At 46.4% G+C, this 21,685-nt stretch overlaps 1 protein-coding gene across 5 annotated transcripts in view; it reads right to left on the minus strand.

The window, feature by feature from the left end:
* The window catches only part of LOC135243111 (E3 ubiquitin-protein ligase SMURF1-like), a 36,589-nt gene that overhangs the window by 5,694 nt on the left and 9,210 nt on the right, over positions 1-21,685 (minus strand). For 2 of the 5 annotated variants that reach the window (XM_064314668.1, XM_064314669.1), the window contains exons 2-14: positions 11,111-11,149; positions 9,671-9,779; positions 9,146-9,279; positions 8,002-8,067; positions 7,791-7,866; positions 6,743-6,981; positions 5,766-5,850; positions 5,206-5,352; positions 4,603-4,819; positions 4,058-4,161; positions 2,169-2,283; positions 1,541-1,719; positions 160-297 (exon numbers count right to left, since the gene is read on the minus strand). In XM_064314668.1, the coding sequence (XP_064170738.1) occupies positions 160-297; positions 1,541-1,719; positions 2,169-2,283; positions 4,058-4,161; positions 4,603-4,819; positions 5,206-5,352; positions 5,766-5,850; positions 6,743-6,981; positions 7,791-7,866; positions 8,002-8,067; positions 9,146-9,279; positions 9,671-9,779; positions 11,111-11,149 (1,648 nt within the window). Of the gene's footprint in view, positions 1-159; positions 298-1,540; positions 1,720-2,168; positions 2,284-4,057; positions 4,162-4,602; positions 4,820-5,205; positions 5,353-5,765; positions 5,851-6,742; positions 6,982-7,790; positions 7,867-8,001; positions 8,068-9,145; positions 9,280-9,670; positions 9,801-11,110; positions 11,150-21,685 lie in introns of all 5 variants that reach the window. The other 3 variants (XM_064314666.1, XM_064314665.1, XM_064314667.1) reach the window with 2 other exon arrangements.

Consider the following 21,685-nt stretch of genomic DNA (forward strand, 5'->3'; position numbering starts at 1 on the left):
TAGACTTACCGTGTGCACGCTAAGTGAAAAGCTCTCACAAGGCGTGGCCAAAAAAACACTTTCTATAAGTTTCATGTTTCTCGTGGTTCTGCAGTCAGGTACTGCACACAAACCGTGGAAAGCAGGCCGTTGTCGTGCCGACGCTCGCTCCACACCTACCTCACGTACTCCTTCTTGTTGTCTTCCGTCACCGGGATGTTGCGGCCGTTGGGTTTCAGCTCGTGCTGGAGGAATTTGCCGAAGGCGTTGTGCTCGACGCAGAACGTGTGGTCCAGAACGGGGGTGATGTCATTTTCTCTGCAATCAAGGGAAATCAGGAGGCTCAGCCATGCCCCGCTTATTACTCTGGTCATCACAGACACCTGTGAGCACTTTTCTTAATGCGCTTTATCCTCAGCCGCCAGTCATTTCCTATATGCTCAGGAGACGTGGATTTTCCTGCATCTGCTGAGTTCACAGGGTGCACTCCTGGCCCTGGAGACCCGCAATCCAATGGGAATCCACAGATCTCTCACCGAACACCTGAAACAAGGGCTTCAGGCTCCCAACTGAACACCAAATTAAACTGAATAATGTAAACCAACGGCCTGTTGCACCAGTATAATTAAAGTTCAAAACATAGGGTTCGAATATAAATTCAGAGTAACTAAATAACTTAACTTTTACCGGTTGCACAGAGTTAGTTCCGAAGTAGCGTTGAGATTACACTTGAGAATTGAGAAGTAGCGTTGAGAATTTACACTAACTCCCTAATAGATGTAAAGTCATTCCTAAGGCAGTCGTTGACATGACGCATCTTTTGGAAAGACTGTAAAACCAGGAGGACCAGGAGGATATAATTTGTTATACGTGTTATATGTTGAGAGGGCATTCTCTGCAACAGATTACATCCCTCTGATTTGCATGACAGTGTTGACATGCGCTCTTTTTTCGTTTTTGCCAACTTTCTTTTGGCGTACAGGAATTGGTTCCTCAGTAAATGATAACAGGTTATAATTTAAAAATTACTTTATTTCATAACAAGTCAATGGTTGGAAAGGAATAAATATCAAAGAAACTGCACAGTTAAGGCAGCCCAAAATAGGTGAAAACTGTTGAGGTAGATGGTGCGTAAATTTGGCAAGCAGTATTCTCAGTCCTTCAAAAGGGCACGAGAGGGGATTCGTTCTTTTACTCGCACGTCATTGGCCTGAAGATGAAAACGTCACTGTGCGTGACAATGTTTCGGTTCATGGAATCAATTACAGTCGACTTAAGTTAAGTAGTAGTCTAAATATCTACAGTACAACGGTGTGTGCATGTGTGGGTGTATGCGTGTATGCGTATATGTGTGTGTGAGAGAGTTTGTGTGTGTGTGTGTGTGTGTGTGCTTGTATGTGTGTGCAAGTGTGCGTGAGAGTGTGTGTGTGTGTGTGTGTGTGTGTGTGTGCGTGTGTCAGTGTTTGCTGCGTGCGGTGTGTGTCCGTGTGTGCATGCGTGTATGCGTGTATGTGTGCGTGTATGTGTGTGTGCATGCGTGTATGTGCGTGTGTATACTCACAGGATCCAGACCAGGCTCTTGTGCAGCTCTGGGTCCACAGTCTCCAGGTCAGACAGCTGAATGGGCTTGCCCAGGAGCTGCTTGTAGAAGGGCAGGGTGAAGCCCCCGTTGATGTAGTGCCCGTGGAACACAGCCAGGCCCATGATCCTCCCCACAAAGTGGAAATACGACAAGTGGTCCTGCATCCAACAACACACGCATACGATCAAAAGTGCGCACACACACAGACACATACACGCACATGCACACACACATAAAACCTCAGTCAAAGCCAGCAAAGATTGTGCACAGATACTGATTTCACACCGAGTTTTCTGGGAAAAGAGAGATTTCCACTACATTCGCATGCTCTGCAGAACACATTTCAGAAACGATCGCTTCGCTGTTTCTCATACAACACTGCAACTTTAACTCCGAGGGTCTCTGGAGTCATTGCAAGTCGCGCCAGAAATATAAAGGGAACAGTTGCCTAATTGTCAAACAGAGTTACGCAGCGAGCGCGCTGCGGTCGGTCCGAACGGAGGTATAAGCCTGGATGTGAATGCCGGCCAGCCGAGGAAACGTAAATATGTTCTTTGGCTGCGCGCGGGGAACGGCGCGCTGATTGCGGAAGGCAGGCCGCGCTCACGGGATTTATGGAGGAGTCGGGATTGATCTGCAGGGTGTAGATGTTGTCCGTGGAGTACTGGAACAGGCCGTAGTACGGATTCAGCATCTCGTGGCACAGGAGGTACAGCCACTCCCTGAGCGAAGGACAGAGGACACAGAAAGTGTCAGCACACATACTGAAGGAATACAGAGTCCTGAGTCACAGTAATATCCAAAGTGCAGAATTACTTTACGTCTGAAGCGCTCTTAAGTTTCAGTATACTTAGCCAAGAACTGCGTGATGATTTGACACTGTTTTGAAGATGACACTTAGGCCTACACCCACTGTCTGCAATATCCCTCTCCCAGCCCTGATCGCCCGCCTTTGAGAACTAATCCAGTGGATGACCTCTAATCTCCTGTAGCTGAACGCTGAAGAAAGAACTCATGCTCAAAGAGCGCAAACTGCACTCCACCATTTCAGAGTGGAAACTTGATGGCTCTACTGTTCCAGTCTCAAATGCCCTCATAACTCTACTTACGCATCTGTGTATCAGTTTTGTCCCATTTACACCGTACAGTACACATACTGCCCTCATCATGGCACATAGCTCAGAGAAGACGATGGCTGGCAGTCAGGTTGCGTTCAACCTGCTGGGCGTGTCGAGTGTCCTTGAGCAAGACCCTACCTAACTGCTCTGGCAATGAGTGGATAATTGTAAGCGCTTTGGATAAAGCGCTATATAATCAGTCCATTTACATCACAGTCCTCATTTTACCTGCAGTGACCTGGCTGTGAAAGTGCTAATAAACACATTAATAATAATAATAATAATAATAATAATAATGAGAACGCATCACAAACAGCCAATCTTGGTTCATCTATCATCTAGTAACAATATATTTTACTTACAAGGTGATTCATGTATATATAAGCATTTACTTTAACCACTAGTGCTTAAACGATGAGTTTTGTATTTTTGAACCCAGGACCTATTTTTGGATTCATCTTGGCTCATAGTGAGCACCAGAGACCAAAATTTCGCTGATCGCGTAAAAAAATGAGTTTGATACCTGTTCATTGCGTCCTCAGACTCAGTTCTCCTAGGAATACAATGGAGGCAAACTTTGCACCCTTTAAAACTGATGATAAATGCATTTTTCGAAAACGGGAAGCTCACAGTATATTCAGACGTGTCTTACAATGTTCTACTGAAATATTTATCTCAAACAGAGCACTGTATCAATGGTTTTGGGCACAGAAAGCTGCATTCTTACCACTGTTATTCTGGCTTTATCCCCGCAGCACTTAGTGAAGCACACCCACACTGATAAGAACTGACCTGAGTGAGGAAGTTTACAGCTCAATGGGAGGTATGTGCTTGGTTTGAGAAAAAAACACAGTTCTGACAAGAACAGGACATTGCTCTTGTTCAAAATAATTTCTGAATTTTGGAAAAAATAAGTGGAGACTGTTATGAATATGCTTCTATGAGTTTCCTGTTTTCGGAAAATAGGTTTACCATGGTCTTTGAGGGCTGTAAAATCAGCCTCCCGTGTATTCCTCGGGGAGCAGTACCCGAGGATGCAATTAAAAAGGTGTCAAACTCAACTTTAAAGCGATCAGATATTTCGGTCCCTACTGCTCGTGATCATCCAAGATTATCCGAAAAGAGCGTCTGGGTTCAAAAATACTGAACCTATCGTTCAAGTGATCTATAGTTTCTGGTCTGGGAAAGCCACTATCCAGGTCTAGGACTACTGCTCATATCAATGAGGTGAATACAGTTATGTTTCCAGCATCTGCTAAATTACTGCCATGTAATGTTAATTAGCAATGGCAATAAATAACGCACTTCAAACAGCATTTATGACAGCCATAAAACACAAGTCGGTGCGAAGAGTCCAGAGATGCAACATTTGTCTAACCTTGCCACACCACCATAGTCTAGCCCCTCCTCTCCACGAAACTTCACCATGAGGCGCTTCTTCAGGTCTTTCGGCCTCATCTTCATGATCTGTCTGTACGACTCCTGCAGGGCAGAACAGCTAAAGTTAGAATCAGACCCAAAATGCACACGTTCAACCGTCACGGTCAAACGGAGAGGTTTACAGCTCAACGCTGACATCTATTGGTGGTTTGGGGGACAACAATGACAGCATGTTTGTTTTTATCCTGTCATCCCACCCAAGTCTGGGCCTCATCTGACTCTGAGGTGCAGCTGCATTTTCACTTTAAATTAAACTGAATCAATCAATCCATCCATCAATCATCTCTGAAAAGACAGCCTGCCATAGCATCCTGAAGGCAGAGGCTTCCACACTAACTGATCCAACACTAACAGTTCCTTTTCACTCTAAATTATGTCAGTGTTTTTGGACACGAGGGGCCGTCCGTGGGTATGTGCAGAGCACAGGTTCCGTTCGATTGGCTGAAGGCCGGGGTAGAGACAGCCATTCGGGCGAGGGCGCACCTCGAAGATCTCGTCGCGGGACACCTCGATGCGGCAGTGGCCGGCCTGGGGCTGCTGCAGGGACAGCTCGTGCCGGAGCAGCTTCAGCTTCTGCACCAGGTCCCGCTCGTAGCGCACGGGCACCTCGCCCTCGCCCCCGCCCCCGCCGCCCTCCTCCACCGGCGCCTCCGTCTGCACCGGCAGGGCCTGGCCCGACTCCTTAACCTGAGAATGCTGACTGTGACGCACACACACAGACACACAGGCCGATGCACACACATGTACACACACACACACACACACATACAATGTACACACACAATGTACATACACACGCAAGCACACACATATGCACACATGCACGCAAACGCAAAGACACACAATCAAATGGGTTAATTCATCAGCTTCAAAATTCTTCACCATTAAAAGCTGAAAAACTATTGTTCAAAAATAGCAGTTCCGTGTTCGGTTACAGGCTAATAAAGGACCGCAGCTGAAATGTACACGAAACGACACGCTGAGACCGCAAACGCAGCCCAGCCACACGGCCCCCTGCAGGGCACAGGGTGCAGGGTACAGGGTGCAGGGCGCAGGGCGCAGCGTGCAGGCCGAGCGGAGCCCCACCTCATTATGTGGTGCAGCCGGGGGTCGGTGAACTGCGTGGTCCTGTTGTTGTGGTCCACAAAGTAAATCCTTCCTGAGACTGTGCTCCTGATCTCCCAGCCCGGGGGGAGGGGCCCCAGGTCCTCACAACTCACGCTGTTCAGACCCCTGAGGAGGGGGACCAGAGTGAGACACCAGAGCCAGTGCGGACTGAACCACCATCACACAGAGCACCTACCCCAACAACACATGACGTGTGTATTTACTCAGAGCTAAACACCTGAACCAATACCTACATTCGAACAAATCCAACGTGTTCATACTCGAGTGTAAACATTAATCCACATACGACCGCTTGCGTATGTACAGCTCGACAGTAATTAAAATGGTGTTTTTCATCTCTCTTTCAAAAACTGTTCAGAAAATTATTTATTGAGTTGGGCAATCGTCCACAAATAATACACGCCTAAAACTGAAAAAAGACACTCCTCCTCCACAGAAAAACAGAGAGAGACAAAGAAAAGATATGAACTGGACTGTGCTCGAGCCCTGCTCGTGCCCTGCTCGTGCCCTTAGCCTACCGTGGTATTCTGGGGTCGTGCCACGTGCTGACGCCCGTCTGTGTGTGCAGGAAGTAGACCTGGCCCTGGACCGTCGTCCTTTGTTCTGTTCGAGAGTACAATAACATCAGAAGCGAATCAGCTGGGCTGTCTGAGAGGCCACTTAGGTAAAAAATCCGCCCAGGACATTAAATCGCACAGATAAACCTTCACAAAGCATTTTGTGTGTTGCATTAGTTTTGTGTTGCACGTGTGCCTCTGAATAAGCAAGAACGAGCTTCGCCTTTAACGGCAAGTTGGAGTTAAAGTGGCTGTAATTTAATTTTTTTTCTTGCCTGTTGTTGACACAGCATAATGAGCCCACCAGTCACTTCAATTAAAGGAAAGTGTTTCGCAAGAGACAAAGAAAGTGCTGAGAAGCTGAGAGCTCACTCTAAACACACTGTACTCTGCCCTCAACTGGGAACTAAAGCTAAATATTTTGTTTTTGTTCTTGTAGAACACTTTCCGTTAAATCCAGTGACCAGTGAACTAATTAAAGCCGCACCAACAGCAGGGGAAAAATGTTTCTCCTTCTCTTAAACATTATTGACTGTCACAGCAAAACAACTTCTGCAGCATAAATTACCACCTATTCAGCACAATGGGCCAGACAGACTACACAGTGAAGTTATTCCAGGTCAGGCCAGACTCTCCCCACAGTGAAGTTAGTCCAGATCAAACCAGCCTCTCCCCACAGTGAATTAGTCCAGGTCAGACTAGAATGTCCCCACAGTAAAGCTATTCCAGGTCAGACTAGAATGTCCCCACAGTGACATACTGAAGTTAGTCCAGGTCAGACCAGACTGTTTCCTCAGGGAAGTCAGTCCTGGTCAGTAACCTCCACTGCTACAGCCAGTGTTGACGGGAGGCAACAGACCACTCTATTCCTCTGGTCTCCAGCATGCAGGGCGTGGCGGAGGGAGGGGGGGGGGGGGCGTGGCGAGGGGGGGACTCACCGTAGCCCTCTGGGAGCTCCGGTGACTGGTGCCCGTGGGGCCGGTTCTGAGGGGTGTGCGTGTGACCTCTGGTCTCTTGGCCTCTGATTCGTTGTGCTTGGAGTCTCTGCTCCTGATTGGGCGACTCCAGGACGCGGCAGCTGCCCCCGCCCGACGCCCCCGTGCTGTCTGTGTAAGGCAGCGGCTCCTCCATGAAGCAGCTGAGCGGCCGGCCGGGCCCCGAGTCTTCATACACAGGTCTGAAACGCACCAATCGCGGTCAACCACGCCGTCTAAGCCCGCCCACTCTCGCCTTGCAGCAAATCACAATCATACCTTCATGTACGCACAGTTCCCTGGCCTCCAATTCAAGGACGTAAATTCTTTTCAAGGCCCCATTCCTCCCAATTCAAGGACCCATAAAAACTCTACAATGGGCTGTATTTCCAGTGTTGCCGACGATCCAAAAAGCAATATAAAGTGGTCTCAATATCCCCAATAATGAATGGGGTGTCGCGACGAGCTCTTTCAGCTCTCTATCCAAACACCAGCTATTTCGGGAAGAACGCAGACCCTGATCCAGGATTAGTTTCTAAGGGCATAATTTATATAAAGCTTCTGGAGATGTTTGCCAAAATCTTTCAACACCTGAAAGCGGTTCAGTTAAAAGGCTATTGTCGAAAGTAAAGGACTGTGGGAACCCTGTACAACTCCCTGGTTACTGGACACAAAACACTAAACAGCTGTTCTTTAAACAAAGAATACCACATACTTTTTCAGGCACTTGTTACAGTGCATATACCTTAGAACTTTAGATTGAAATTATGTCGTATCAAAATCCTTCAATTTCAATGAACAGTACAAATGGCACCAATTGCCCAACGAAATGACCCTCATTTTCTATGGGCAGTAATTTCCATCAATCTTATTTTCATGTCATATTTTCTAAGACATTGCCGTTCTTAGCATTTCTGGCCAGCAGGGGGCGGTGTTGTCTTTGGCTGGCTCTCCAGGACCGAGGCCCTTTACCCGCCTCTGCATTTCTCCTGCAGGGTCGCATCTCACTCACCCTTCACTTTCTAAGAGTCCTCTGCAGTCCACCACAGGACCTCCGCTCCCTATCCGATCCCGCGTCTGCAAACTCACTGAAATTCACAGAAGAAGAACGGAAAAGCGGTGCTTAAAACCAGGGGGGAGGCGAGAACACAAAGCGGTTATGGGCAGAATGCATGACAGCAAAAAGTCTCCATCTCCAGCAGAGGGCGCTCTTCGATCCTTACCTACTATTTGGCCACGTACTGTATCGCTGTCAGTGGGGTTCAGCTTGCATAGATCCAATCGCTGGTCTAAAAGATGGGCCGGAAGAAAGACGTTGTCAGAAATGTTGAAAAGCAGAAGATGTTCAGTATGTGACATTCTCCGTAATTCAAAATCACAAAAAACGTGATAAACATCAATTCTAATCTCTGCACCAAAAAAGGCTAGTTTACTGTGGGTTTATTAAACAGGGTTTAAAATGTGGCTGCATTTGATTAAGGTAATATAAGGCTGTGATTCACAATGATAAGATAACACTGCGTAAAAGACAGCGCTTGGGAATGTCAGGCTGAAAACGTGGCTGTGCTTGGTTAAGGTTAAAGGGTCAGTTCACCCAAAAATGAAATTACAGTATGTTTCCATTTACCCAGAGTACCAACTATCCATCCAGACAGTTTCACTGATATATGAGTTTTCTAGATTTGACAAGCTTCCCAGATGCAGTTCACCTTGATGCAACGGACCTCTATATATAATTTGTGAATTAAACTAGAAAAACTCAACAATAACATCTCTTTCCAAATATAATGCCGCGGTAACTCATGAACATCCACCGAGCTTCATTTGCGAACAGTTTCATTGAGAGCTAATGAAGTACACCAACTGTGTATATCCCAGCAAAGTCTTGTGCAGGCGAACAAGTATGAAACTCGAGTGGCGGTGACGTGACGTGGATGGAATGTGACCGTTTGTTGTAGTTTCAATACAGCCATTTGTTAGCAGCTTACTTTATTAAAGCACGAACCAGCTTCAAAATCCATGGTTGAGATACTAATGGGTGTAATTTATGTCATTGAAACGTACTTTAATTTCAATTTTAAGTGAACTGCCCCTTTAAGATAAGGCGGTGTTTGGCCGAGCCAAGATGCTGTTCTATGTTACTTTCTGGAGAAGGCACTTGGCTAAGTATGGAGTGTTCTGGTATGGTATTGTATTGTATGGTACAGTACGGTATGGTATGGTATAGTATGGTATGGTAAGTATTGTATGATATGGTCTGGAAAGTACGGTATGGTATGGTATGGTATGATATGGTTTGGTAAGTATGGTAAAGTATAGTACGATATGGTATGGTAAGGACGCGAGGCGCTACGCTATGCTACACACAGCCAGTGTCCTTCAGCCTGCTGATGGCGTTGGACAGGAGCCGGATGCAGCCGAGGAAACCCGCTCCCTGCTTTTTGTGAATCTTCTTGTGGTTCCATATGCTGATGGTTATGGAGTCGGTTTTCCCAATATATCTGAAACACAGACGCAAGCCAGCAGTTAATTATGCAAGAAAAACACACCCTCTCACAGCACAGTCATCTCTGTTGACGGACACATGACGGACAGGCCAAAAAGTGCAAGGCCTGTGGCCTGTATTGCTTCTTTGAAATATTTACCGCTAATAGTTCATATCCTGCATTCATTTTTCTGTGTGCATGTGTGTGTGTGTGTGTGTGGGGGGGGGGGGGGGGGCAGAGGCAACCAAGTACGTTGTCCTGAGCCCTGTAGGAGGAGGGGGGCAATGGTCTGTGAAATTGCAGTAAATATTGTCCTGGGAATAATGTAATACTATAAAAGTAAGTCCCGGGAATTTCACGCGGCAGCCGTATGGTGGGGGGTGGGGGGGTGGTAAGGGTCACTCACAGGTCGTAATGCTGGTTCCACTTGGGGTCCAAGGTGCTCTTGACCGTGTCGGTGGAGTGGCACTGGCCCGATCCATCTACTACTACTTTAGCGAAAGGGTCGGGCAACCCTGCGACAGAAACACATGAGCCTGAATCAGGTCGCAAAAAAAGAGACAAAAAGAAGAACGACACATGGGATAAAGATGCAGAGCTCAGCAATGGCAACATCACAATGTGCCCGAGCTGGACCATGCTCAGACACTCAAACCTGGCAACCATGTTACTGATTCACTCTTACAAACAAGTGGAGGCTTCACAGCAGAGGATAAAGTTTAGGGCTTTACAAAGCTCAGTCTGTGGAGTTTTCTAAGGAGCAGAATAGTGCTGCCATAGATTCCACAGGATCACTAAATACTCCTGTCCTGTCTGCTGCTTAACTACAGCCTTCAGTTGGTAAAGGAATTTCTGGTGCTATATTACAATACAGTACACTCATTGCCCTGGTATTCCACTTGGTCATGCCTCTTACTGAATTTTCAGAAGCGGTTCCAAATTGGAATCCTTCAGCTTCAACAGTAAGGAGACGGAGCTTACAGTTTTAAGAATATGGAGTGGAGTATCAGGTGGATCCACAGAACCTGTGGTGTTTACTGGCTTATCTGTGATGTCGATCTGAGAGGCACAGCTGGCTGTGGCAGAAAGTGCCCCACACCAGTGGGCGGGGCCAACCACATTTAGCTATGCCCTGTGGGCAGGGTCAGCGTGACAGAATCATAGCCCCACCTTGGATGGGAACCATCAGCTCCGTGGAGGTAAAGGGCTCTTAAGTGTAACTGTCAGGCGCTACGTGTTCACAGCTGTTTGTTTCAACTCTGCCCTGTTCCCCCCTTGCCATTCACCACCATTTACTAGCCACTGTATTTCTGTATTTCTGTTAGGTGATATAAGCTCCATTTATAACACCATCTCAGTTTTGCTCTCGGAAAGAGCGCTGTCAAATAAACAAGTCGATAATTATGCAACTCAAAGCACACTTCAGCGCTAAGAGTGAAAATATAAAATACTGCGTAATTATAGCAGTGGGCCTGGGGGAGTGAATATTGCCCGCGCTTTAGTCTTAAATTTTTTATGTCGACCGGTTTTTCAGTCGCATCATGTGACATGCCAGCGGCAAAACGTCAGAAAGAAAAATGGAGACGTGCAGCTTTTCCGAAGGTGGAGCTGTAGTACAGTTCGACAAACAAATTTCTGATTCTTAATGACAGTCTGAACAGCACAGAAAGGCACCCGACTGTTTTAGCACATGCCACACAGTAACGTATAGACCTCAGGCTCCGGGCAAACCACGAGCTAAGAACAGCTGCTCTCACAGTTCGGACTTCTTAAAGCCAAATGACAAACAAAGGAATATACAAAACTACCAAAAAAAAAAACAGGGAGGGTCCGGAGGCACACTTACGAAAGAAGTCCTTTTTCGCCAGGTTCTTGGCACATAATACTGAAAAGAAGAAGAGAGAAAGGGTCATCAGCGCCATTTTGAATTACTTCTTGACAGAAAAGCAGAAACATTCCAGCGGGCAAACTCCCAACAATGTTCAAAAAAAATCTCAAGGCACTCAGAACACACTCCTTTTTAAGTTAAAGTTACAGAGAAGCACCATCCTTGAAGGTCCCCAAAGCCTGGTCTTCGAGTCGCTAAGGAGTCTGCAGGTTTTTATTATTCAGAACTTCATGGAGTACACAGTCAACGTGCCTCACCTGATTTCTTGGGTCTAAATTGGTTGCTGATTTTATGGTGAAAACAAAACCCTAGCAGACCCCGTAGCTCTCCAGGACCACAGCTGGGGACCCCATGATGTCACAGACTGAGCGGGGGGTGGGGTTGGGGGGGGGGGGGGTGGTGGTGGTGGTGGTGGTTCCATTGGTGGCGTCCCGTATACCACCACACCCAAACCCAACCCCATAACCCCGCACATAACCACCACTCCCAGGTGCCACCTCCCTCCGGAGGCAGGCTGGGTACACACAGGGGACAGGGGGTCATGTGGCTGCTGGGTAAGAGGGTCCAGTCACACCTGTGATCACCGAAGACGCTTCCATGCCAGTGAAATTCCCAACATCCGAGAATCTCAGCTAATTCCAAAGGAGCGCTACAGATAAGTTAATGGTTATCGTACACACAGTTTGACTCTCCAAACAAAACCGAGATTTAGGATGATAAGCAGATTCAGAGTCTTCAGAATAAACTACAATATTGAGTATGCGCACTCCCCAAAGTTCAGAAAAAATAGCAGGCCAGTCGCCAATCCAAATTTAGATCAAACATCAATCAAAACACTTGCAAGACATTACTTTCACTGTACATTTGGATCGACGGGAAAAAAGTTCCTGAATATATAGCCTGTAGCGACAGTGAGATGTACACGGCAAGACTTACACATCAAACACGGATATTCTGCAGTGCAGCTCCTGTTCTCTTTGCTCCCATCATTCCAAAAGTAAATTATTAATCGACTTTGCTTGCAAGCTACTTGCAACACAGCCAGGAATGCACTAAAAAACTAAACCCAAATGCAACGAATCCCAACCAAACCAGCAATTTCCATAGGTAAACATGGCTAATGTCCTACTTTCGCTGGGAATATTAGCATTATGCCGCAGCCCTCTAACTGGCAATCACTGTGTTCAGAATGAGGTCTTATCTGGAATGCTCTGAACAGAATAAGGTGCTGGTACCTCAGTGCACACTCAAAATTCTGGAATGATCTAGGTCAGGGGTTTTGTGATCCAAGGACCCCGAACATAAAGGAAAAAATGTCATTTTAAATCTTAAGAGTTTTATATTTTTATATCATTATATTATATTACTATATTAAATTTATAGTCGTTGCATATTATATCTGGACAGGATGCCAAACAGCACCTTCAAGGACCCCCTGTGAAAATCCAGATCCTAGATAATCACAGAATATTTGGCAGTCAGTGGCTATAGTCACATTCTCAACGCTGTTCGCAAGATTAATTCCTTTCCGAGTCCAGAACGGTTACACATTCACTTAATTACAATGCAGGAAACCTTATTACCCAAGATACTGCGCTGAGCGGGGAACTCGGTCTCTTGGGGGCCTTTTGTAGGTTATAGCTCAGGAACCCTGCTCCCGCAGGCTAATGCACAGAGATCAGAGAGAATCCATCAGCGGCGAGCTATTTGGGAACACCATGACTGAGTGAGGCGCGCCCCTACGCTGGGCGAAGTGACGGATGACTTGCTAAGGACCGTGGCAGAGGAACGATGGCTGTGCTGTACGTTCCCTTGCCTTTTCTGAGAAAGCACTCACCAGTCCAACACAGCTGGGCATTATACAAGTTCGTCAATACAACATTCACATTGAGCTGGAGATTTGCGCTGATTCCCCAAAATATCAGCCCTACTCGCTACACCACAACAGTTCCGGTATGAGAAAAGACACGCTCAACAGAGATGAGTCAGCTCAGCACCCGTCACTAGGGCACCCAGTGGTTTTCTTTCACTTTAAAAGCAAGACCAGGTCAAAACCTAGTAGGTCTACGTGGTTTTGAGGACTGCCCCGCTCTTGCGGTCCAGCCAAAAATAACTAGCACTTTGCTGTAAGCGATGGGTACAGACAATTTGACAATTAGGACTTTGACTCTTCTCCATTGCTCTTAATGGTCTACAAGAAAATACATATAATTCGAAGTCCACGACTGCAAATCCATTATTAAAATACTTGGTAGATTTGTTAATCACTGCTGATGGCGTTAATTTCTACTTGTTTAACGTGACTTTCGAAAGGTTAGCTAGCGTTGTCGTCAAATTTAGTGTTAACACATTACTACGGTTGTGGGTCAGGCACTCTTCACCGTAAGAAGAAATTTTAAGATAGCGCTTCCAACATTGCTTGTGTCGAAAGTTCTGCGACGGAAACAGCGATAGATTTACCCACGAGCCACATCGGTCCAAAATGTAAACAAGTAAGGCAGTCTTCACGGTCGGGGGAAATTTTATGACAGGGTCACACATCGAGTGAACACCACAAACGGCGGTGGTGTAACAGTTATTGGCTCATTACCAACGGATTGTGGCGAAAACCTGCGGTGAAAACTTGCTAGGTAAACCACACGCCCCCCCCCCCCCCCCCCCCCATTTCAAAAACTCATCGGATGTAGGCTACACCAATCACACAAATGACCTATTTTGGATTCAAAACGGCGAATTTCGCCGAAAAGCGACTAGTTTGCAGGTAATTTATTGCATGACAGCGACGGCTTAAGCAGGATAGCTGTGAATGATAAATAAAAAATAAGCGACGTGTTTCAACACATATGCCTATAAATGATTAAATTCTCATAATTCAATTTCATATGAGTTTGTTTCAAGGCTTCTTGGGGGAGGAAAAGGGCCTTCCTTAAGTGTTAGAAAACGAACCACGGAGAATGTTTAAATGGTGGGCACTGCAGCGCAGACCCACACCATATCGAGTTATTGACTGCTTAAATAAACTTAGACAGCAACAAAATTCGGCTGTTACTCAGCCCAAACTGGGTTATCAGCAACCCGCGCCTGCCTGGAAGAAGCCATCTCTCACCAACGACATTCTTTACCGCGATACTGATCCTGTACGTGTGAAACAGCGATGTTATTCCCTTGCTCGCAAGCCCATGAAGAGTTGCGCATAAAACATCACAGGCCCACAGAGTCGTAAAACATCTGCAAAATTGGATTCTTGTAATGGCGGCCCGAGAACGTCGTTCGGATCTTAAATCGCGAACGCGCGGGCAGCGAAAGCTAGCACAGCGCTTATTTTAAAAGCCTTGTTCCAGTCACTACCGATGGGCAAATAAAGCTGGAATGTTTGAAAAACCGTCGTATTCACTTATATAGCGGGGGATGTTGGTCGAGCGCATTGAATCGGACACCGACACCCGCTATTCAGATTGTTCATCCACAAAAACCTGAGGCATACGGCAGAATTATAATGAACGATACGGAAGTTTCCAAAATCAAAATAGAGTAGCTCATAAAATTCAGCAAAAAAATATGTAAATAGTAAATATGGCATTTAAATTATACATTTAAATAGTAAATGAAAGTGTATTCGTGTGCCTACTGCACTACATTAATAATGGAACCCATTTAATTGGCTCCCATGTTTCCCAAAAAGTAGGTTATACAAAGTAAAAAATCCCTCGTTCCCAAACAACTCGCGGCAGAAACTTGAAAAAAAAAAAAACTCCGGTATGTGTGTATCTGTCGCATAGTTAATATGAAATAAAAAGGTATTGTAGATGTGCAAACGGGGATGTACACATGAGATTTGACACATATAAGCGCCTCTGGCTGTGGATACCCAAAGCAGATAAAACATGGGGATTAATCGCAGCTGAAATGGAAACGGCACGGTCGCGCTAAAACCGACAAAATCGGAAATTGGGATATTCATTGCAGGATTGCCAATGCCCGCGTCACTTTCTACAGAGACTGGAAAAACGCTGTCGAAGTCGCCATAAAATCTATCTTGAACCTTTTACATTTGTGCACTTTGTGGCATCCCCAGGATCCACACATTACATCATTCTAAAGCAATGCAGGGGCCACCCAGGCGTCAAATTAACAACTGTAATTAAGTAAGAATCCAACTGAGCAAGAACCTCAATGCTGTAGACGTCACTCTTGCAGTATCATTCATTGTAATAAAGTCTACAAGAACAAAATGTCTACACAATATACAAATCAACCAGCTAAACAACTGAGGTCAACTTCACTTGCATTTGGACAAAAACAACTATTTTTGCCATTATATGCCAACTCACACATAATACAGATTTGTCATATATCATTTTATTACAACACCTGTAACAGAAGCGGAATGAAATAGCAGGATTAGCCAGATAAAATAAGGTACAACTAGCAGCTTTTCATTCAAATGAAGTGCTTTCTCTATAAACATTATAAAAGCATAACATTGCATGTTTGTCACATATATGTTTGGCGTGTATAGGTGAACCCCTCACCCCGACTGGGCTTTCCACCAAAACTAACTATTTTCCTGTGGGAAACCCCGCTATTTTAAGCTTATCCGACCACAGAGCTAATGCTACCTTGAGGGATAACTAATGCAACATTCGGAAACAATTTTTCCTTCTGCAAAGAGAAAACTACTGCATCAAATATAAAACACATGAAAGTGTTCAGAACGTTTTCTCCATCTTCATGAAACGCTTCCCACAGTGAAGAAGTTGCCATAATTGACTACAGACTAATTAGACATTTAAGCCACTTTCTGAAAATTGTGACAGCTATTAAACTGAAAATAATCACATTTTTACTCAGGGGCACATTTTATGATTCTCTATCTGTCAGCGTGTACTAACGATAAGATTCCTGAATTGGAGCCTGGAACTGGCTCTCCATCAAAACCCTTAGGAAAGCCACCCTCATTTTAAGCGTTAGGCCTAAGTGAAGGAGCAGTTTCAAATGAAAGATTCGGGACTTCCTGAGAAACCTGGTGGCGGGCGGAGGGGCGCGCCCTAACGATTTTGACTGTGAAACAGGATGTGTGCTCTGGAGGGTCTGAAAATGGAGTCCGTCCCGCTGTTTTTATTAGCGCGTCTAATCCGGACGGGTGAACCGCGGGGCAAACACACAGCCGCGCGTCGCTGCGCTCCCGCAAACGCGGCGGCCTCGCACACAAAGGGGCGGCTTTGCAAAGCGCCGTTTGTTCGCGGCTCGTCCTGGGGGCTAGCCGGCTTTGCAAACAATCCCGCCCGTGTGTTTTGACTAAGCCGTTTTGACCGGAGGCCAAACAGTCTGGCGTGGAGCGACGGTCAGCTGTCACCGGCTACCCCAGAAATAAGAGATCAGCCTTTATTTGAACCACCTGATTTATAGGGATTAGATGAGAGAGGCTAACTCGCTATTTTAATGTGTTGAAAAGAAACTTCTGCACCATTTGGGCCATTATTTTTAAAGGCACTGTTTCAGCTACTTAAGTAAAGGAAAACAGTTCATTCAAAAATATAAAAAAATACAATAATGACGGGGAAAAGGAAACTTCATAAAAAGGTTCTGTCGGGCCCAATTTCATTGAACCGTGTCTCAGTGCATGACCTGTAGCTAATGGCGCCGTTTAGCCTGTTTGGTGAGGTGGGATTTGGCAAAGATCCGACCCTTCCCGGTGGAGGGCTCTGGGCCAGTCAGTCCTGCCAATCACCTACAAGGGAACGACGTCTGAGTGACAGGCTCATGGGAATTCCCACCATGTCCGCCTGACTCTCAACAACCCACGGACAACATGAGGAGATCAACGCCGTCTAATGAGAGGCTCTTGCTTAGGCTCATTATGTAAACTGACCGGAACGCAAATTTTTACCTCCCGCCTTTACCCTCCCCACCATGGCCGGTAAATTACTTTGCGGGGGGAGACCACAAACGAATGCACTTTCGGAAACCAAACCTCACAAAAACTTGGGGAAAGTGCAGTCGTCTGCAAATCACTAGACAAAATTGTTAATGCAAGCATTCTGCAGTCAGAACCAGCAACCAGTTTAAATTAAGAATAATAAAAGTCTTAATATGACCATATGGCCAGGATGGAGTGGACTCTTAGCATCCACCCACACTGCTGTGCTGGACAATGACCTAATCACTCATTTCATTGACCTACAACTGAATACAGGCCCTTGCTGGTGAGGAGCACTTGAATGGTTTAGAGTTTGTAATGAATGTTAATGAAGTGGTAGAATTACCAATCCTACGACCGACTGACGCAGAACATCCCCACAGCAGGAACATTAAAGCATCTAGCCTATATCTAGCCGACTACAGGCAACCAGCTACCACTGCCAAATCTTCTAAACCAAAGACATTTTTTCCCTACAAGATGCTCCAGAGCAAACGTGCCATTCTGAATTTGGTCTCAGCCAGATTGAGGAGATCCCAAGGAACATTCCGGAAGACAGTGCAGCAGCCTTCTTCCTCTCATCTTCTAAATCCAGGGCCAGTAAAACAAACAATCTCAAATTAAACTTTGTCAGTGCAAAACAAACCGGTCTTGGTGCTTTCCATATTTAGCTGTAATCGATTTCAAGATTCAAAATTCAATGTTTTATTGGGAAGGGAAAAGATTCTTTCCCCCTGAAATACACATTTACACACATACACAATCACAGTTCAAAGTTAGAATGTGTAGTTAAAAATAGTGATAATTAAAATGAGAAGCTAACCAACTGTATATGTCAAGTCCTGCGAAGGTTTTTTTTTTTTTACACAACATCTGCTTTCCTTCACTGTTGCAATGTTTACTTCATGCAGATGAGCCACCTACCCTCCTGTTCTTTGACTGGCTCTTTGAAGTCAGTACTCTATTGTTTTCGATTACCAGTAGATGTTGTTACAGCAGCATTAGAATATTCAGTTAAGAACATTCTGTTCCAATCACATATTTGTGCCCTTACACCTTAAAGTGTTAAAGGCTCTGCTGATAGGTTGTCAAGTAGGCTATATAACACCGGGGAAATGCTACAGCCATTCAGAACCTACTGGCATGGCAAACCTGTGGATTTTACCTGGTGGAGTCCCGTTACCTTTAATTGGCTAGATGTGCCCAGGCATCTCCTCCTGCTGTCAGGGGTGAATTACACCAGCAGGAAACCCAGGACAGACTGACTGTATGCCTTGTAGCCTGGTAGCACATTCCAATGCATGCAAACGAACAGGGAGTCCTTTACAGAGCTCAAAAACCATTGAACTGCTTAAAATGGAACATTAGGGAACTGAGAAATTAAAATTAAAATTGGAAGTACACTAAAAGCAAAAAATGTAAAGTAAACAGAGAAACGGGGAACTGAGAAACTTGCATTAAAAGAAGAGAACATTATGCAGCTGAACAAATGTAAACTGAAGGGGGTATTTTATGGAACAGAGAAGCTTGTATTAGAAAGAGGGAGCACCATGGAGCCCTGAACATGCTGGGGGGGGGCGGTTAATGGCGCTGAACAAACGAAAGCGAAACGCAGCGCTTAATTAGGCGCGCGGTGACACAGCAGCTTTTCTCCGCGGCGGCGTGCGCGCAGTCAGCTGGGTGGCGCTCGGCGACAGAGAGAGAGCCGCGTTTTCCGCTTCGGCGGCGCCACGGCGCTTCCTCACTTCCTGGGGCCGGGCGGCAGCCAAATTAGCGCGTTTACTTCTGGAGAATCTGCAGCGGCAACCCCCCCCGCCCCCCCCCCCGCCCCCCCCCACCAGGAGCGCAGCTCGGCGGTTCGGTGTGGGACGGAACACCCAACCGCAGAGCGGTGAGTCACGCAGGCCGACTCCGAACCCGTCGGCCAAAAACGGCGCTGCAGGGACGCCGCGCTCCCCAGCGGGCCCTCTCGTTAAACGGCGGGCGGACGCCGCGGCGACACGGCGGGTTAGTCAGGTGGTTTTGCTTCGGACCGCATCCTGTGGGGAGCGACGGCCGTGGATCAATCACGAGGAACCGATGCGGCGCAGACGCTGCGGAGCGTCGCAGACTTCCCTGTGTAAAAATGAGAGAGAACAAGCGGCCCTTTATGGTCGCGGTTTTGCAATCCACAGACACTGTAAGCTGTAAGGGGAACTGCTGTGGTCGAAGCCTCCGGGGGGGGGGGGGGGGCGCGCTACAAATTACACCCCCCCTGCGGCAAAACGGCACGCAGAAATTTGACAGTTCCACCGCTGGCCGTTAAAGCCTCGTGACCTGCAGTGGCTTGGGGAGGTTTCGCAAAATAAACAGTCACGGCAAATATCCGCTCGGTCCGTAGAGCGTGGACCGCGCTGCAATGCAACACAGCACAGCAGCGCGGCAACGACAAACACCGCCAGTCACAATCAAGGAGGCCGACGAGCCGATCGCATCTCTGTGGGCGGTGACTGTTTTCCAGCTGGATGAGTCTGCCCCATATCCTGGTGATGAGGAGGAAGTCTCAGACATTTCCACTTCCCCGAATACACAGACGAGACTGACCGCACGCTATGACAAGAATTCAACACCGATGAACAATTTACACTAAATCAGAAGACTCATGCTCAAAATTCCATTATTGCCCAGGCCATTTTCCACACCGTTTCTAACCAACTTTGTAGCCAGACCTGGGTCAAATAATTATTTGAAATAATAATAACCTTTTCTTTAAACAATTACATTTTTTAAACAATTAAATTCCTGCAAAGTTGTACAATTGTACTAACAGAAACTGTTCTAATCCATTTTCAGCAATATTCAGAAAAATATTTTCCTTCTGCTTTGGGCTAACAACAAAATTCTGATGAAAATTCATTGATCTGCAGGAGCATTTTCAAATTTCACCAGCACCTAAAGAATTGAAGAATTTCAAATACGTACTTGACCCAGGCCTGCCTATGACCCTGCTACGCGATACACCGTGCTGGGTCCCATTTCAATTGCGTGGCGTGCCAATTTCCACCCCACCAAGAGCACTTTTACCTGCAGTAGACTGGACCAGCTCCAAAAGTCCCTTCGACCGAATACGGGAACGCCAGTCAAGGTTTCAGGAGCCTTGTGGGGTTTCGCTTTTCCGTGCAGAAGCAGTTCTGATTAATCCTCCACACCCTGGAAGCAGCATAACCGGTTTATTTATGGGCCCTTCAGTGCGCGAGCTCTCTGAAAAGGCGGCTTCTCGCTTCCCTTTTTTTCTCTTAATGAACGCTTCCACAAACATTTGCGCTCATTAAAGGGTCGATTTCCAGACTTCAGCGAAATAAGGCTCGGCGTGATCAAAGCCATCACACCAACCCCCAGCAGCTACCAGCAGCAGCAGCAGCAGCAGCAGCAGCAGCAGCAGCATCTAGCCCCAGCCCTGTGTTAATATTACTTCATATATCAGATATCGGGGGTGGGGGGGGGGTCGGTCAGGGTTGAATAGGGACAGCAGTGGATAGTTTTATCATCCACTGTACTACATTTTATCGCAAAAAATATATGTAGTTCATTAAGAAAAGATTTTATTATATCAGTCCCTGATTGGAACACAAATAAAAATTTAAATAAAAAATTCCAACAATCTGGTGCTCATTACATTTTGTTATTGTTATTCTGTTGGCTTGAGACGTTTGGTTATTTAGTCTGCAGTTTCGATTTTGTTTTGCCGCCCAGACAAAACAATGCTCAAAAAAAGCCAGTTAGCGTTAGCGGAATGCTTTCTTTCCCCTCCAGCTGAGGGTTGGGTCGACTGTACCCATGTGTACCATTGAGCAGCACACTGCAGTGACATTAATCTACACAGCAAATAAAATGCAAGGAGTCTCCCAGAGCCTTTCCCTCACCAAGCAGGACAAAGGATTATCGGAGCCTGACACACACTACTGAGAGTGCTACTGTACTCTTCTCATACCCATGCAAACAACAGCTTTTACTATGCGTGATGTACCCTAAAAATAGCTCTGCTAACATCGAGTAGGCTAACTTCTCAATTGTATAAGCACACAAATTGACGTTGTGTCCCGACATCCAAATGACGCAATGCTGCAATGCATGATGGGAAGAGTTTTTTCAGATCTCAGATTAGCTAATAAAAATGATTACTCTTTCTAAGAATCTTGACCCTTGGCCCATAACACTGAAAATCAACGCTTCCTGCTTCTGAAATAACTCTTCCAGTACAGAATGAACGCAGAGTGAATAAAGTACACAAGACAGTTTTTCTTGATTCTGTTCGGCGGTTTATTTTCCGAAAGCATCTTAAACCCAGCGTGTGACCCCCTCCCCCCTCCCCCCATGTGCTAGCGGTCTGAAGACTTTATTTTTGGCGGTAACGGTCTGAGAAAGCGCAGGCTGGCCCACATGGCGGTGTGTCATTTCAGGGATTTCCTCTTTTCGTTCCCCGCCGTCCTTCCTGCCTCTGATCCAGCTGCGGCGCGCCGCGTCCGTAAACGGATTCCGCAGCTTCGAACGTTCGCCCGGCGGTGTCGCACAGCGCGTCCGGCCTGCGCCGATACCGGGGCCGCTCGTCGCCTCACGAAAGCAAAACCCGGACC

This window comes from Anguilla rostrata, chromosome 17, assembly GCF_018555375.3.
Source record: "Anguilla rostrata isolate EN2019 chromosome 17, ASM1855537v3, whole genome shotgun sequence".
Taxonomy (NCBI): Eukaryota; Metazoa; Chordata; class Actinopteri; order Anguilliformes; family Anguillidae; genus Anguilla; species Anguilla rostrata.